At 38.5% G+C, this 17,806-nt stretch overlaps 3 protein-coding genes across 3 annotated transcripts; 1 reads left to right on the plus strand and 2 right to left on the minus strand.

The window, feature by feature from the left end:
• Window positions 1–2,191: 2,191 nt before the first annotated feature.
• Window positions 2,192–9,716, minus strand: LOC117290500 (DNA repair protein XRCC1-like). The gene is made up of 10 exons (XM_033771919.1): window positions 9,670–9,716; window positions 8,433–8,574; window positions 7,677–7,829; window positions 6,968–7,137; window positions 6,003–6,139; window positions 5,135–5,651; window positions 4,930–4,996; window positions 3,881–3,989; window positions 3,538–3,716; window positions 2,192–3,318 (listed from the first exon to the last, which is right to left on the minus strand). Exons 1-10 carry the CDS (start codon window positions 9,712–9,714, stop codon window positions 2,720–2,722), a joined length of 2,118 nt encoding a protein of 705 aa, XP_033627810.1. The 5' UTR covers window positions 9,715–9,716; the 3' UTR covers window positions 2,192–2,719.
• A 95-nt stretch (window positions 9,717–9,811) lies between these two features.
• Window positions 9,812–13,384, plus strand: LOC117290502 (centromere protein S-like). The gene is made up of 5 exons (XM_033771921.1): window positions 9,812–10,001; window positions 11,176–11,299; window positions 11,820–11,853; window positions 11,952–12,018; window positions 12,477–13,384. Exons 1-5 carry the CDS (start codon window positions 9,960–9,962, stop codon window positions 12,588–12,590), a joined length of 381 nt encoding a protein of 126 aa, XP_033627812.1. The 5' UTR covers window positions 9,812–9,959; the 3' UTR covers window positions 12,591–13,384.
• On the minus strand, window positions 13,115–17,782 carry LOC117290501 (CD2 antigen cytoplasmic tail-binding protein 2-like). The gene is made up of 4 exons (XM_033771920.1): window positions 17,703–17,782; window positions 16,438–16,672; window positions 15,438–16,061; window positions 13,115–14,523 (listed from the first exon to the last, which is right to left on the minus strand). The coding sequence occupies exons 2-4, from the start codon at window positions 16,652–16,654 to the stop codon at window positions 14,270–14,272; spliced, it is 1,095 nt and encodes a 364-aa protein (XP_033627811.1). The 5' UTR covers window positions 16,655–16,672; window positions 17,703–17,782; the 3' UTR covers window positions 13,115–14,269.
• Between the last annotated feature and the right edge of the window lie 24 nt (window positions 17,783–17,806).

The following is a 17,806-nucleotide window of genomic DNA, read 5'->3' on the forward strand; positions in this document are numbered from 1 at the left end:
CTGAGTGTTTCCCATAATTACATTTGTAATGCTCCATGGCAAAACCAGGCACTCCTTTCCAATGTGCTTTCAACTGGCACCTTATTAAGCCTTTTCTTTCATAAAGAAAGTTTAAAGGCTTATTGTTCATTTTTTTTTTTTTGCTTTCAACGCCATTTTAAATTTTTCAAGCAAGAAGTGCCACATACTTACATTTCTATTACCAAATAAACAAAAATTATTTTCAGACATTTTTACTGGTAAAAATTATGTCGAAATACAATATTTTTTGTCTTATCTAGGCATGAGGTAATGGAAATGGATAGATACAGGTAGCCGGTTTTGGGATATGGTAGACATAATGATGACAATAATCATGAGAACAAAACAGTTCCCTCATATGTCAACCATAACTCAAGAAAGGCTAATGGTCTTTTGGGGTGTTAAAACTGAGATGCCATTACTCATTGCTAGACCAATTCGAAGTTAGGTCAGTTTTACAAGTTTTCAGTAAAACATCCAGGTTCTTTTTGTGTAAACTTTCAAGCGGACAGTATATCACGGGTTGGAATCATTGAGAATAATTATCAGTTAAATAAGGACGGACAAATTCTTAATACTTTAAAAAATATTTTGAAAACTTTTTGACAGTGCAGCCATGACTCTGGGAGCTTCACCTTTTTATAAACAGGCTTTATGTAAAAGCCAACTTTCTGTATTTTTAAACTGTACATGATCTGTAAATAATATTAAAAAGGATATAATTTATTCAAAGTAACCTATTTACATAAGTTTTGTTGAGCATTATAGTTGATCAGCATATAATTAAGAACTCTTCCAGCTTGCATGTAAAATCAGAATTGCACACCCAAGAGTGGAGGTAGGCGGAGGCAAAGGCAAAGCAAGTTTAACATTCAAAACAAGTAAAGGTTTTCCTATTGATTGTTCAAGTGCACTTGACGTTTGGGGTTCTCACCAGTACTAGTTTCCTACACACAATGTGTTAATATCAGACGTGCAACTTGTAATAAAAAAAAAAAAAAAATGGACAAGCTTACCAAACTTTATGCAGCATTTTCTATGGAACTATTTATTATAAAAAAGAAAATCAGCTCATTAGCTGAAAAGTTTTCATGCATAAAGTATGCCCTCTGGATGGAAACAATCTTTTTGTGGCAAATAACCATATAAAAACTTGCCTTGTTTTGAGTTATATAAAGACAAATTTGACCGATTGTTTTTTTTTTTTTTCCTTCCTTTATTCAAGCCAAATTAACCCATTCAGTCTCCTGTGGCTTATTCTTTGATATTAAAAATAAAACATGCATTGCCTGTAGGGGATTCCTCTGCTGCCGCTTCCAAGGTTGTTAAGTTACATGTACATGTACTTATAAACTTTGGTGTGGTCCCTGGTTATTACAGGTTGAATGGCATCCGACTGGCACCCCAAGCAAATAGGGAGTTTTCGTTTTCGACGATGGATGGTCCTGCGACGGTAATGATGACATTTGGCGGCTTTGAGGACGGTCATCCCTCAATTTCCACGACAGTACTTGGAATGAAGCTTCGTTGTGCTGAAAACGACGTTTGGCTGAAGAAAACCGTCACAGACCCATCCGTCGTCGAAAACGTAAAATCCCTTATCTTCAACACATTCCCTAGTGAATTTAACAGACGTCACTTGTGCTGATTTTAAAAATACTGTTTTATATCGATAGACATTAAAGTTATTGGAGTTCTAAAATCAGGTCAGAATTACATTGACAAAAATAGTAAAAAATAAAAATCACCATTCCGTCCAAAGTGAGCTGTGTGTATTTTTAATTGAATTTCAAATGTCGTGCATGGAGGTATAGAACATTGTTTGCTGTATTTATAAAACAAGAAATAAAAAATTGTAAAAATCCACATTTTTGTCATGTCTTGTGTCTTATTTTGTATTGTTTATGTTGGCAACAATTTGAAATTGAAAAGTGTATAATGCTGTAACTTTAGGCTTTGAGTGCATAACAGCTAGGGACAAGATCAGGGCCCAATTTCATGGCTCTGCTTACCACCAATTTCTGCGCTTACGTTAACTATTCCCCACTTGACATGCAAGCGCCGAATTTCTGCGCAAGCCTTGTAAGCGTAGAATGTCTAGTAATGTTGAAGCCAAAATTCGCCGCTAGCCCATGAAATACGCTTGCCGTAAGGACATAATTCCCTGCTTCCGTAAGCGTCGATTCTGTGCTTACGGTAAGCCAAGCCATGAAAATTGGGGCCTGATGTATTTGAAAACTACTTAAAAATGATGCTGAATCTACCAGCCAAATGTTACAATTTAGGGGGTTTACAGATTATGTGCATCACCAGAAACACAAAGCTACTGGTTTGGACACACAATGGATTATTCAATCCTCACTTATGTGATTGCAAATACTTCTTTCATGAGAAAATGGTTTTGAGAAAATCCTGAAATCAGCAGAATCCTTACAAACTTGTGACAAGTAGGAGCAATGATTTAGTTATAGCCAGCGCCAAAGTCATTATTTCTTGCACTGGCTGCCTAAAGCCCTGGACCCAATTTCACAGAGCTGGTTAAGCACAAAACTAACTAAGCACTTCAAAATCATGCTTACCAGAAAAAGATTACCAGCTAAAATACCATTTCACATGCACAGTGACTGGTATCCTGCTATATGTTGCTTAGCAGCAATATTTTCTGCTTAAGCATCTCTATGAAATCAGGCCCTGTTTCTTAATACAACAAGGTAGCGTCACTCGATTCCATCCAGTTATTCTTAGACATTTCTTCGAGAATGGTATTCCTTTGCAGACAGAGATTGGCGTGGGTCTCGATGATCCGCAGAGGGAACCTGACATTACACACTGGGCACGGCAAACAGTCTTCTTCATCGTCACTGTCGATGACTACGGTCCCTTTTGATGACTGATTGGCTGTAATGTAACCCCCTGGTGGTGATGGCGTCGACATGATTTGGACATTGGCAGGTGTCTTTCCAGGATTTGGCGGTGACGAGTTAGGAGATAGTTGCTTCTTGGATGGTTTACGCGATGGAACAGCCCCTTGATAGCTTGGCATGACAGCTGTAGGAATGTGAGTAGACATGGTTGGAGGATCTGCAAGTGGAAGCGACTCGCTTGCTTGCCTCCCACCTCGCCTGCCCCTGCCACGCCCTCTTCCTCGACCACCCCTTCCTCGGGATGTTTTCACCGAGGAAATAGGGCTTGGTGGTGAATCTGTAAAACTGTTTTGTGCCTTAGTAATGCTGCTTGCAGATTGGATTCCCTGGCAGTCCAGTATGTGGCCTGTAATTTGCCTCGCTGTGAACTTCACTGAAAGTGGATGGACGGGAAAGTGGAGGGAAACAAGAATTTATTAATAATCAGTCTTAACTTGTAAACAATTGTTTATTTTTTCGGACACAATACAAAAGTTGTAAACTTTTAAATTCCCAGCACATGACAACATCATTCATAAGTAAAAATGCAAATTTATTATTATAAATAAAGTTTAATACCAGGGATAAATTAAAACACTTTGATCCAACTTACGGAAGCATTTGGGACAGTCTCTGAACTCCATGGGGGTGAGATCCAATAAGGTTGATGAGCTGCTGTGAGGGGATGGTGTGCTGTTGGTTTTTGTCTTTGGCTTCGTCTTTGGCTTAGTGTTTGGCTTTGGCTGTAAGTTTTGTCCCTTTTTCACTGCTTTTGGGACTTCAGGAGGAGACCTTGTACACAAGAAAAACAAAAAAACATTAACCAGGAGTAAAATCATAACGAAATTACAGCATGGTTCAATTTCATGGCAATAGGCAATGCAAGTCTCGCTCTGTCATTTCTAATAATTGTCCTGTCAGTGAAGTGTCCCTCTGAAAATCAAGAGAAAACTCACCCGTTATTGACTAAATAATCTACTCTTGCCACCGCTAGCTCTTTGAAAACTTTCTTCTCTTGCTTGCTAAGTTTGCGTCCAAGAAGATTCTGTAAGCCTGGCCGAATGTCTGAAAGAAGGAAAACGATCTATGAGTTTGGTATAAACTAGATGCTAGAGGTCGTTTTAATGTACAGATTATTCATTCAAATACAAGGATAGTTATGGCTAACAGCACCAAATAAGCAAAAAAGTATATTTTACAAATAAAGGCAAAAGTATTTGTAAACTCTAAGGCCAGATACAAACTCTCAAACTAGACACACAAATGGAATAACAATACACTACATGTATTTCAGTAATCAACATTAAACACAGTCAACAATCAACAAGATATACAACAAATCAAAAGTAAATATATACAAATTTTGTAATAAAAGACAAATTATACGAGAGGCCCGACTACTATTATTAATTATTTTCTGGTAATGAAACCAAGGATGTCTTGTAAGTGAACTTAATCACCGAGGAAACCTGTAAACAAGGGTGCGTGCCATGTGAACCAGAAACACTGGGGCAAACCCAACAATCTTAAAGTGTTTTGGGTTCTTTTATATGCACTACAAAGACTAGTACAACAAGCCTACAGCTTACTGTCCCATCTAACGGATAGAGCAATCTCGGTAAAGTGTCTTGCTCGCAAGTGCCACGACTGTGACTCGAACGCACACTCTGCCGACTCGAAACACCAGAGCTTGAGTTTGGTGCTCCTAACAGCACAGCCACGTTAACACCATGACAGGGCAGAAACAATTTAAAAACAGTCAATACAAATAAGCAGAAAATGTAACCAAAAATTTAAAGCAGAATTGGGTATTTACAAGGGACACAAATAAAAACAATATCAAAACGGTTTTAATAGATGGACATTTGCATCAGGGTTATTATAAAACCATAATTTATGTCAAGATGACCATAAAATAAAAGTTACCCATATTTTCAGTCACAACAGATAAGAAAAGAGCGTAAATTAATTGCTCGAGACATTCCATTGATGACTCCCTACTTACCAGATAATTTAGAATCTAACAGGACACGCCCATGGGACCTGAGGAATTCTTCTGCAACTTCTTCAAACTGAAAAAAGGGTATAAAAAAGGAAACCCAGTTGATATATTGCAAAAATAAATAAGGACTATTTTACAAATTAGCAAATATTTTTTGTTTAAGTGGTTCTCTACCAATTTCAGCTTAGCAGATTACTGTTCTACTTACCTCTTTACATCTCATCTTGGTCGGGGATGTCGCGGTAGTTGAGTTACTTGTTCTTTTAGTTGGAAGTTTTGGACCAGCCAACTTCTCCCGTTCTGTATGACCTTTCTTGACCTCTGCCCTTCCCTCTCCTAGGACTCTCTGCCTAATATTGTTAGGCTGACCTTTAGACTCCGGCGATATTTTATGCCTTGAGTTCTTGTTACCATGAGCACGGTTACCAAGGTGATTCGAGGGAGGAGGGGAGTTTTTTCTTTGGTTTTCTGCATCACTATCTCGTCTTCGCTGATTCGCCGGGATCTTCCAGGAATTTTCTCTGCCCGTGCCGGGACTCTTGGCTGTATCGCTACTCATTGTACCTCTCGAGGGATTTTCTGATCGTCTTGGAGTAACTTGACTGTTGGACGAGGCAAGCACCATCTGGGCTGACCGGCTGAGCGAGTTTGATTTGTCTGATCCACTGTCCGCAGTTGACGCCATCTTCAAGAGTCGGTTTTTCAGTTCTGCAGTCTCTCCATCACTGGATATTAAAAAAATCAACAACAAATTTTATTTTGTTTTTAACTATAGCGCTCTCATTTAAGGCCACACAAAGGTTTAGCAAACCGTACATTTTTGGAATCCTCATGACTAGACGAGTAAATTGATATGATTGGAATATTTTTGAATTTTGACCCCCAAGTGACCTTGTCAATCCCTCCAAGAAATGTCTGACATTTTTAAAGGCAGCCCAAGTTCCAAATTTGTTGTATTCATCACACATCCGTAAGGTCACGGATGCTGCATTCGGGAATCCTACTGATGAAGACTGTAGAAAAATAATTTCCAATGTCGTGATCAAAAGTTAAACATTTTGATTGTTTGTTGTCACCTGTACTTCTCGCTGTTTGTAGCCGTCATGACTTGTCTCTGAAAGCTAGAATTTGTCTTCCAAGAAGGAGACAGAACCATGCGACCTCTTGGTGACTTGTTGTTCATGGTGGGTGTGTTCCCAGACTTATGATGAAGCTGAAAAACAAAACATACTTCTTTGTTTATAAAAATTATCATAAATAAAATGATTTTAGTTAGGCATGACAATTTTGGTTGGTAGAGCAGAGTACCTTTTCCCAGTTCGTTCGAAGCAGTAATGGTGCCTTGCTCAAGGGCACAAGTACCATGACCGGGATTCGAACCCACACTTTGCTGGTGACAACACTGGAGCTTGGGTTTCGGTGAACAAGCCGGCTTGGCCACAACATGCCACACACAAATGCTACAACATGCAACACACAAATGCCACATGCTTTTCCAGGCTACTAAATGTTGCTGATTTTTTGGAGTGGAAAACAACCAGAATTCAGATTAAAGTAGGAAGCCAGGGATAAAAGTTAAAGACAGTGGACACTATTGGTAATTGTCAAAGACCAGTCTTCTCACTTTGTGTATCTCAACATATGCATAAAATAACCAACCTGTGAAAATTTGAGCTCAATTGGTGGTCGAGGTTGCGAGATAATAATGAAAGAAAAAACACCTTTGTCACACGAAGTTGTGTGCATTTATATGGTTGATTTCGAGGCCTCAAATTCTAAATCTGAGGTCTCAAAATCATATTAGTGGAAAATTACTTCTTTCTCGAAAACTAAGGTACTTCAGAGAGGTAGTCGTTTCTCACAATGTTTTATACTATCAGCCTCTCCCCATTACTCGTTACCAAGTGAGGTTTTATGCTAATAATTATTTTGAGTAATTACCAATAGTGTCCACTGCCTTTAAAAAAATTGTAGGAGATCACAAAAGACACAATGTAGGGACAAACCCACGGCAAAACTAAAGGCAGTATTTGGAAATTACCTTGGTCATTGTGGGTCCTGGACTGACAGTTTGATCTTGGTCTTTCTTATCCTCTAGCGACCGGAGACGGATGAAGGCTAGACCAAACTGAGAATCTTTCTTATATGGCTGACTGCATACTACTTTAATGCGATCCCATTCATCGGCTAGACTTTCCTCAGTCAAGTTGGCTTTACAGGGAAAAAAAAAAAAAAATCATAACATTATGGAAACTATGGATAAATCACAAAGACAACTGTGCTTACCAATTACATGTTTCTGCTCAGCAAAAATTTGTGAAACACAATTGCCTTCATAAGGACCTCTTGACTTTTTCTTTCAATTAAAAAAACAGCACTTGACACTATTGGTAATTACTCAAAATAATTCTTAGCATAGAAACTTACTTGGTAATGAGCAGTGATAGTGTAAAACATTGTGAGAAACGGCTCCCTCTGAAGTAACTTAGTTTTTAAGAAAGAAGTAATTTCCCACGGAAATATTTTAATTGAATTCAGCTGAGGTCTCGAAATCAAGCATCTGAAAGCACACAACTTGTGCGACAAGGGTGTTTTTATCTTTCACTTGCAACTTCCACGACCAATTGAGTTCAAATTTTCACAGGTTTGCTATTTTATGCATATGTTGAGATACACCAAGTGAGAAGACTGGTCTTTGACAATTTCCAGTAGTTTCCATCCAGTGCCTTTTAACCAGTTTTAGACTTTACCTTTGGTGAACATTTTCACGCCGCATTTATTCTGTCCACTTTTGCATTCCATTGGCGACATCAGTATAGTGGCTGGGATTAAGGTCACAAATCTATTACTGGACCAGGAAGATTTCTGGACAAGTATCTCCACAAAGGCTGATCCATAGTTGCCTGAAACAAGAAAACAAACAAAATTTGTTTAGTAGAATAGCGCCCTCTAGGGATCGTGTTTGGTTTACATACTACGAGTTATGTGATTCTCTAATGAATGGTACGGATAGATCTTCACTCTTTTATACAGTACCATTGTTCGGCTCCTCTCCGTGTCAAAATATTAGTGGTGGGCAAGGCTATAAATCTTCTATTTTTCCACAGTCCACCAAAGGTGAATGGTCTTGGATCAACAATTTATGACTAATTATGGGGCCATCATTGCTGAAGTGCAGGCTTCAGGCATGATGCCTGGTTTCCAAACTGTTCATGTTATGGGGCCCTGCAATAAGTTGAATGGCATTTTGACTGTGTTCTTTCTCCGTGCCATTGATACCCCATTATTAGCTGTGTCTCAGATCAATGCCGATGGACAATAGTTAGATTTATTTTAGGGAAAATTTGTCCTGGGTGGCAATTATATCTTTGCAGCTAAGAGTTCTTCTTTTTCTTCCTTGGTGAGTACAGTCCGCCAATTTGGTATTGCGTACTTTGTTCATGGCAAAAATTGTGAGTTCTCGGCGCGCACCTGCCCAGAACCGCCCAGCACTATCCACAACCTACCAAGATCAACGTAGCCAATCTTGGCTGCTTTCTCCAGCTGGAACAGTGCCTGTATGGAGCCCGATCGGTCCCCCGATGAACACAGCCAGCGTTTCCATTGACTGCTCTGATGTAGCAGATTCTCTACCTTATGAATAGGATCCTGGAAATCACAAAACAAATTTGATGTTAGTAATTTACCACAAAGAAGTTTCTCAGCCTTCTTCTGCTTCATTCATCATACATGCACATCGACATCACCTCAGAGGGAAGGCTGGGTGCTTTTCATAAATCTTTGCAAAGGACTAGTTAAACATTATTGTTAATACAATAATAAATACAATATTATCTTGAAGTACGCGCTAATCCTCCAATCAGATACGCAGAATGGAGTGGTGATAAAAACCTATACTGTTGGGCTAATATCACTACCTGCGTCTTGTGTGTTCTATGCCACGCGCCAAGTTTGCTTGAAGACAAATACATTATCACACGCACGCTCGTGGAAATACGAAAAATATATCGCGTCTGCGTCCCATATCCAACTCGGCCTTCAGCCTCGTTGGATATGGGACGCAGACGCGCTATATTTTTCCGTATTCCACTCACGCTTGTGTGATAACTTATACAATCAATACATGGATAATGTATTATATTATTGTTCACATTCACAACAACCAGCGACTACTTTCTTATTTATAATTAGGCTAGTTTAATATTTTTACACTTTTGCAATAATTACACTTTTATAACTAAGTTTTTACCCAAAAAGCAAAGGAACAATTTGAGTAAATTAGTAGTAGATACCAATCAATTTAACAGTTATTTATATTTATTTCATTCCTGATTCAGTAACAAATGATGGCAGGATTGGAATTGGATAGAGTTTGGAAAAATTTCTGTATCACTATATCATGCCACAAATGTCATTCGTTTTTTGGTAAAAATATGTGCCCCCCCCCCCCTCCCCCTCATTCACCCGCTTCATTCATTCATACACTACAGTACAGTTTTCCCCATGCCATGATAACAACGCGCTAATTAATAATAATAAAAACATGAATAGGCATAGCGTGTGACCCTGGGTTTGGGTGAAACAAACATTTAACCATGGAGCTTGCTCCATGATTTAACATACACAACGGGAAGAAACAACTCAAAAATATCAATACCTTTATATTAGTAAATACTTCCTTTCAATTAATGCTTTAATTTACTTTAACTTAAAACAACACTTTTCACCCAAAATGTAACAAACCTGAGAACTGAACACGATGACTTCTCTCAATTTTACTGGCGCCATGTTGAAATACCGCGCCAAACTTTGCCCTGGTACGCGGCCCGCGAGCTACTTTACACAGTGCACATCAATTTGATAGTCACCAGTCAAACAAATTTTCACAAGCTCGGGGAGTCTATAAAATAACAACACGATGTTGTGTTTCTACAATTCCAGTGTGTGGCTGGCTCTAGATGAATTTCGCTCTAGATTAGTTGTGTGTTGTCTTTTTATTTTTCGCCTTTTACTTTTACCTTTCTATTCACGATATGGCGGATCAAGAAGAGAGTGACAATCTTGCATATGTGCAGGTAATTTTTATTCCATTTTTTTCACAAGAATCACAGAGAATGTTGTTGTTGACACTATGGATGGAGTAGGCCTATAGTATGTCCATCATATGTCTAGTGTTTGTGTGTGTTGACATGGTTGGGAAGGGGAGTCAGTACACCAACACTACAGACCTTCTTTCATTTACATGGAAACCAGTCAACTCGCCCCCCCCCCCCCCCCCCCCCCCAGCAAAGTCGCCCACTACAAAGTCGCCCCCAGCAAAGTCGCCCACTACAGTACAAAGTCACCCCCTGTCAAAGTCGCCATCACAAAGTTGCCCCCTGACAGAGTCGCCCCCCCCCACCCCCGACACAGTCGCCCCCCCCCCCACCCCCGACACAGTCGCCCCCTAACAAAGTCGCCCAGTGTCTGGTTGAGCGACGTAAAGCCATATTACAAAAAAAGAGGGCGCTTTTGCTTTTGAATATTTTTACGCCGGGTTTGAGCAATTGGAGCATTTATGTGAAAAGTTATTGGCTTCATTTAGTCATACTTATGAAAGAAGAGTTATATCTATATTTTATTCAATTATAATATATACTTAGATTTGCCGTATTATATGATTGTTTAATTATTTATGTAACAATAAAACAAATACCATATGCAGTATGTTATCTCTCTTTGGAAGATGAGAAAAGTGGAAAATCGCAGGGGTTGGGGTTGGTGGAAAAAATATAAATAGTCCAGGTGTGGATTTCACAAAGAGTTAGGACTAGTCCTATCTCGAGTTAGGACCAGTTACTCGTCCTAACTTAGGACTATCCATGCAATGTGTATATCTCCTAGGACTAGTGCTAAGTTAGGACTGGTCCTAACTCTTTGTGAAATCGACCCCAGGCCCATAAAGGTGCTTTTTTAATGTCAACCTGAATTGAATGGATTGATTTGGGTTTTGGTGGTAATGAATAAGTCCATTAATTAAACGTAGCTTGTGACATCAGAGAAAGCTTTAAATACGTGTACTTTGATGATCTTCCAATGCCGTGGTCCAAATCGCTGCTGCCCCCACTCCGAGAATCATCCAAGAGCAACATAACAAAGCCTATGGCTGGTCACCCCCAGATGGGTCCCAGGGTCCCAGTGATCCCTTCACGCTAGCCCGCTCTTTTGTTCCCTCAATCAATGATATAATTTTTTTCCCTTCTTACTCAGAGATTGAAGGCTGCAGTCCATTACAGCGTAGGTCAGGTCTGTGAAGAATTATCTCAAGAGCTTGATGTGACGTTTTCTCGTCAGTTTATCGCTGTTCTCTCTGAAGCAACTTTTAAACAAAGTGGTAAGACCCCAATATTGTACAAGACTTGATGTTACCACAATGTTTGTGACCCAAGGCTATTTTTTCAACTGCACAATTCAATACCTAAAGGCACTTGACACTATTGGTAATTACTCCAAATAATTGTTAGCATAAAAACTTACTTAGTAACTAGCGATGGAGAGCTGTTTGAATGATAGTAAAAAAACATTGTGAGGAACGGCTCCCTCTGAAGCAACATAGTTTTTGAGAAAGAGGTATTACATTTCTCACTCAAATATTAAGGTACTTTAGGCCTGAAGTCTTTGTTGGGGCATCTGAAAGCACACAATTTAATGTGCAAGAAGGGTGTTCTTTCTTTCAATATTCTCTTGCAACTTCGACGACCAATTGAGTCAAATTATTTTGGGGGATACACCCAGTTAGAATACTGGTCTTTGACTTTACCAAAGGAGTGCCTTTAAGCAATCTGCAGCTGGTAGTTTGTTTGCCTTGTTAGAATAAAACCTCACCTTTTTTCTGTTTTTTTTTCTTGCTACAGCTATCTTTGCTACAGACCTGGAGCAATTTGCACAGTAAGTTATTTTTGGTTTCATTTATAAAAAATATAAAAAGTTGTGAACTCTTCTGTTAGATTTTTCTTTTACAACTTGCGTTACATTTTATTTTCTAGACATGGTAAAAGATCTGTCATCAATACGGATGATGTCAAACTGTTAGCCCGAAGGAGCGCACCACTGGTATGCTATCATTCATCATTTTCTAAACTAGCCCAATTGCAAGACTTCTTTCCGATTTGAACCCTTTCTCCCGATGGGGGTTTATAGTTCTAACTAATTCAACAAGCCTTGTGATTGACAATCACACCTGGTAAATCACCCCAAAGTAAATGTGGTTTGAAAATCACCTGAACAAATTGAACTAGGTTGGAATGGTACAAGTAGGTGTTGCGACCTTGACTTCTGTAAAAGATGGAAAGACCAATTAATTTTGAATTTTGTTGAGTCACTCTTCATCGTTTACCAGATTTTCAATAGTTCATTTTGTTTGTAGATAGCTTATAAATTTTGTGGGTTGAACAGACACATTGACTAAAGCGCGACTTAAACATGCGACCTCCCCAATTTATTTACCAGCGCTATATCTTAGCAATCAGTCATTTTGATAGACTTTCGCTTTTATCTTATAAAAACTACAGGCAAAGCACATACGGGATATGAATGAGCAGCAGAATGCAAGTAACGAGGTGGAAAAGGAGAAGCGGAAAACCAAGAAAGGGAAAAAGTCAAGTAAAAGTACCTCAGTGGACTGAAGGAGGACCATATCCAAAAACTTTTAAAAACACAATGAAAAGGGGCCATTCATTATTGTATGACATGTTTAATATTTTCATTCAAAACATGTTGTGCATTTTTCTCTCTCTCAAAAAAAGCATATAACAATTAACAATGATAATTCTGAATGGCGCCTAAAATATTATTGTATGACATGTTTACCGCACAATATCATACTGCATAGCTTTGCTATTAGCATTCAGTCTATTAAGCCAATGGATGATATTGAACGATCAGACAGTTAGAGGTTTGACATTAGGGAGCTTTTATTTTCGATGACGGATGGTTCTGCAACGATAATGATGACATTTTGCATCATCTGCGCATGCGTCTGCTTTGAGGATGGTGGCCCTCAATTTTTAAGACAATGAATCTGCGTTGTGCTGAAAACCACAACGTTTGGCTAAAAACTACTAACCGTTGCAGAACCATCTGTTGTCGAAAACAAAACTCTTGATATGTTCCTTGAAGACGCAACACATTCACAACACGCAAGATTAACCTTGATGAGATCTGTGTTGAAATACATTGTGAAGCATTTCTTTTAATGGAGGCCTATATTTTGTTTTGATTTTTTGCCGTTGCCCTAGATTAGCAATAAGCACTGTACCATAGTGTTTTACAAGTCTCATGGAAACAAAACCTACTTGGTGGGATTCGAACATACTAAATCAGATGTACACACCTCTACTTGTTGAAAGCTTTGGTTATTTAAGAAAACGTTTTACTTTGACTTTTTAGTTTTAATCTTGATATAGTTTTGTATTACTCTGTAAATTTCCAGTGTAAATAAACCAATATTTACTACAAATACATTTTACCAGTTCATTTTTGTTTAATTCTTCTGAGTATGTACATTTTGTATAAAGGATTATGTTTTGTCAAATCATACAATCTTCAAAAGCAAGCGTTTTTGTGGAAACTAAGAGTTTGCGTTTTTACATGTAGGCCTATGCATTTCCAGTAAATATTTTTTTTCAAAAACAATTAATAAAACACCTGTTTGGGTCTTGTTAAAAACCTATCTGGTCTAGGAAACATTTTGAGCTAGAAAACCAATGGTCTTGTGCCCTCAAATTCAAGACAGCAGTTTTCATGACTACAGTCATGACAGTTGGTCTCTTCACTGGTTCCTAAAATAAGCACTTCAGTAAAAACATAATCAGTCCAAATATTTTGAAATGAATGAAATCATTCGAAATCAAAGAGGCATTAATACTGCAAATCTTATTGATGGGCGGTCTACAAATGATTTGAGAATTCATAATTGTTATATAACTTTTTTTTTAGTAAATCACCTTTTCGTTGGTTGGATGAGGGCAACAAAAACTATTAAGATTTAACCAAACAAATTATATAATAACTAAATCTGTCAAAAAATTTAAAACTTCTCACTAATTTCTTGTTTACAATGTATTATACATTGTAAACAAGAAATTTATGCAACCACTTGTGGGTGGACATTGCAAAGAAAAAATGGTTCAAAAATAAAGGACCTAATCAGGATCCTAGATGAAAACAACCCCGAATATCACCAACGGGTTTCCCTGTCGGGATAATTATAATTGCTATCCCCATTGAGATAAAAAAAAATCAAATTGGGGTTCAACTATACCTCTAGTGGGGTATATATCCTGTGTGAGTTACTTGTCCATATTCATAAGTACAATTCAAAGTCGATTCTCTTGGACTGATAGAAGTTCCCTTCTGATCCAACTTTCCGAACCCACACACCATCGGCGAAGAAGTCCTGATCCTTCCAATCCTGCATTTGTTGGCTTTCATAAGGTCCAAATTTATCTGCTTCATCCTTGTTTTCCCATTTGTACTCCCAGTAGGTTTTTTCGGGGTCAAATACGGTGGCAGCGGTGGGATTTGACTTTGCTCCATTTGAGTCTTTGCTGGCTGCATCTGGAATGAAAAAGGATTTCAGTTTTAAATCACATGCCAAATAAGTGTAATTTCAACTTAAAGGGGAAACTTGATTTTCTTAGTATTAATGTCATCTGAGGGGTAACTGTAATAGGCCTAGCTGGCCTACATCAGATGTCTGGGGCAGGCAGCTACATTTTTGTACTCCCAATGTTGTTGATAGTTTTATGAACCAGAGTAAAACACTTTACAGTTACGTGTATAAAAACAAGGCTAATAGAGAGGCCGAACTACATACAAGATGTTGTGACACGCTTATAGCAGTAGTGCAATAAGTGTAAAATAGTGCTTTAAAGTTTTTTGTTGTCATTCTCTAGTGCCAGCTCAAATAACAAGCATGCTATTCATGTTGTATATTTACCCACTTTGTGCGGTTGTGGAGAGGGACACAAACATCAGTAATAATGCCCTTTGTCAGGGCGAATCAGATGCAGCTTAGAAACAGTTTGTAAAAATGTTCCCTATCAAATCTGTTTAAAGGCAGGTTTGCAACATTGTTTTCTTTAAGGCAGTGGACACTATTGGTAATTACTCAAAATAATTATTAGAATAAAACCTTAATTGGTAACATTGAGTTGGTAGTATAAAACATTGTGAGAAACGGCTCCCTCTGAAGTGCCATAGTTTTCGAGAAAGAAGTAATTTTCCAGGTATTTGATTTCAAGACCTCAGATTTAGAACTTGAGGTCTCAAAATCAACCATCTAAACGCACATAACTTCGTGTTACAAGGCTGTTTTTTCTTTCATTATTATCTCGCAAGTTCGATGACCGATTGAGCTCAAATTTTCACAGGTTAGTTATTTTATGCATATGTTGAGATACAACTATGAAGGCTAGTCTTTGACAATTACCAATAGTGTCCACTGCCTTTACCCTTTGATTTAAACTCACCATCTGCAGATGAGCTGGTGACTCCATCTTTTTTTGAGACATCCTCCTTCGATGGTCCATCTCCAAACATGTCAAACATATCCTCATCTTTCTTACTCGATCCTGCCTCTTTCAATAAATGAGTAATCTTCTCAAACGTGTACTGATATGCCTCATAGTTGCCGCTGGCAACGAGTTCGTCAACAAACCCCGTCAGTTTCAACATGCTTTCCTTATCCACCTCACTCCCTTCTTCCTCCTCCAACTTGGCCTTCTTGGGACCCCATTTTCTCGTCACAGCTACCCCTTTCTTTTTCCCACCGCCAAGCCTTCGGACTGCCTTCGTGATAGTTTCCCCAGGTTTCAGAAACCCGATGATGTCTGCAAAGATTTTTGTTTCGAGTCTACTCGGCTCGGGTTCCGGGCTTCCTGTATTGATCTCATCGTCACCAATACGTTCTTCGGTTCCTTTCTCCGAATATCTCATCCAGTCGATGTTATCCAGCCAGTTGTCTCGGACTTCCTTGTCTTTCTTCTCGTAGTAGTTTCCATGCTCATCGAATCGTCCCTCTTGCATCTCCTCCGCTAGATTGAAGGGAGTCACACGGATACCCCCTTCAGCTATAACGGTAGCATCCTCTGCTCCTGAAAGTGTAAAAAATACGGATATTTGACACTTAGGTCAGTGAAATTCAACGTCTACTGTGATAACAATGACATACTTATTTGAATTTAAAAATCTTTCACGAGTTCATTAGTATATTTTCGAGAGAACAATTCCGCTCTTTCTGTTTTTATTTAGGTATATTGTTGCTGTGGGGTGCTTCTTGGCAGAAGTTTACAGCTATTATCGGCGCACAACAGTAACAAGTTTACTCATTTGACAAAACAGCAGTGCATTATATTTTCTTTGGTACAAGTATTGCCCTCGCCTTTTCTTGATCTTACAAAAAGAGGCGAAGTAGCAAAATTTCATTTTCATTTCATCTACAGCAACTAACAGGTTACTAAAAAGACCTACCCTCTACATCTTCCTCCTTCAGCTCGTACTTATCAACCTCCTCTTTCTTATCATCCTCCTCGTCGCTATCCAGGGTGTGGTTGGAGCTGAAGGTTCGATTCCAACTCTTCTCTGCTGTTGTACTTGAATCGCCTCCAGCCCCTCCGGCAGCTCCTCCTCCTCCTGCCACTGGTGGAAGTTTTTCTTCAAAACGAACCTTTCTACCTGACACTGACATCGTGCTGTCTTGAAGAGCCTGCATTGGATGGAGAAAAAAACATAGGATACATTGTATACCATAGATTAGACAATCACAGATACAAAATAAATAAAATAACACCCTACATAAAGAAAGCTTACGTTGACCTAATTTTGTAATGGCAAAATGGGCCACAGAATGCGTCTAAATAATCTACTTTTTGGTAATTATCTTTTTTTAAATTTGTATCATCACTGGGAATGGGATTTAACAATATATAAATATTAACACTAAGTTAAAGGGGGATGACAGATATTATGAATTGGTCTGTCAGAGCAGTGGTTTATTGCTAAAAATTATCATGTAGGCCTAATGTAATGTAGTTGCGGTAACGTAACCCTCCTGTCGACGGTTCTGTTATCGCAACTACATGTATTGTAATGCTGACTTTATTAATTGCGATGATTGCAAAACCGGACCCTCCGGTTTCCGACCAGTACTAAGTAGTGTTGGCGTTATCAGACATTTTCTAATTATAACTTTTTTTTATGGGGGGGGGGGGGAGAGGGATGAGGCAAGGACACAAACGTTACCGTGGATTAATATTATATATAATTTATTTTTTAATGTTTTGTTAGCTTTTTATGGGGCAAAAATCTGCTAATTTCACAGTTCGAGTTTATTGACTGGATCTAGCTCTGCAGAGTATGTCTGCTCACACAACAACCACAACTCTGACTCCTGAGGCTGAGTTGACTTCATCATGTATGATTTTTTTCTTCTATTGGCCAATCTCATGATGGAGGTAGAAATGATCTCATCATGCTTATCTGTCAACACCACAAACGCTGAACAGTCATCAACAGCCAAATTGACAATAATTAAAATAACAATCAATATAAAAATAAAATGTCAATTTTAATTTTAAGATTAAGAATAACTTGCCGCTCGTGTTTAATTTCAACATTTCACAGTTGATCGTTCCCTTGATTACCGGCCTTAACATGATTTGTTTACTCTAATCACTATCTTTTGCAAAATCTTCTCACAACAAATCGGTATTAACATATTAAAAGAGAAAGTTTACCTGAGTTTAGGAATTCAAAATCGTTTCGACGAAACTTTGCTTTGGGTTTGCCGATTGGTAAACCGCCACCAAGAGCTTTCGTACGGAAATGTTGACCCTCTAAA

The sequence above is a fragment of the Asterias rubens genome, chromosome 5 (genome assembly GCF_902459465.1).
Source record: "Asterias rubens chromosome 5, eAstRub1.3, whole genome shotgun sequence".
Taxonomy (NCBI): domain Eukaryota; kingdom Metazoa; phylum Echinodermata; class Asteroidea; order Forcipulatida; family Asteriidae; genus Asterias; species Asterias rubens.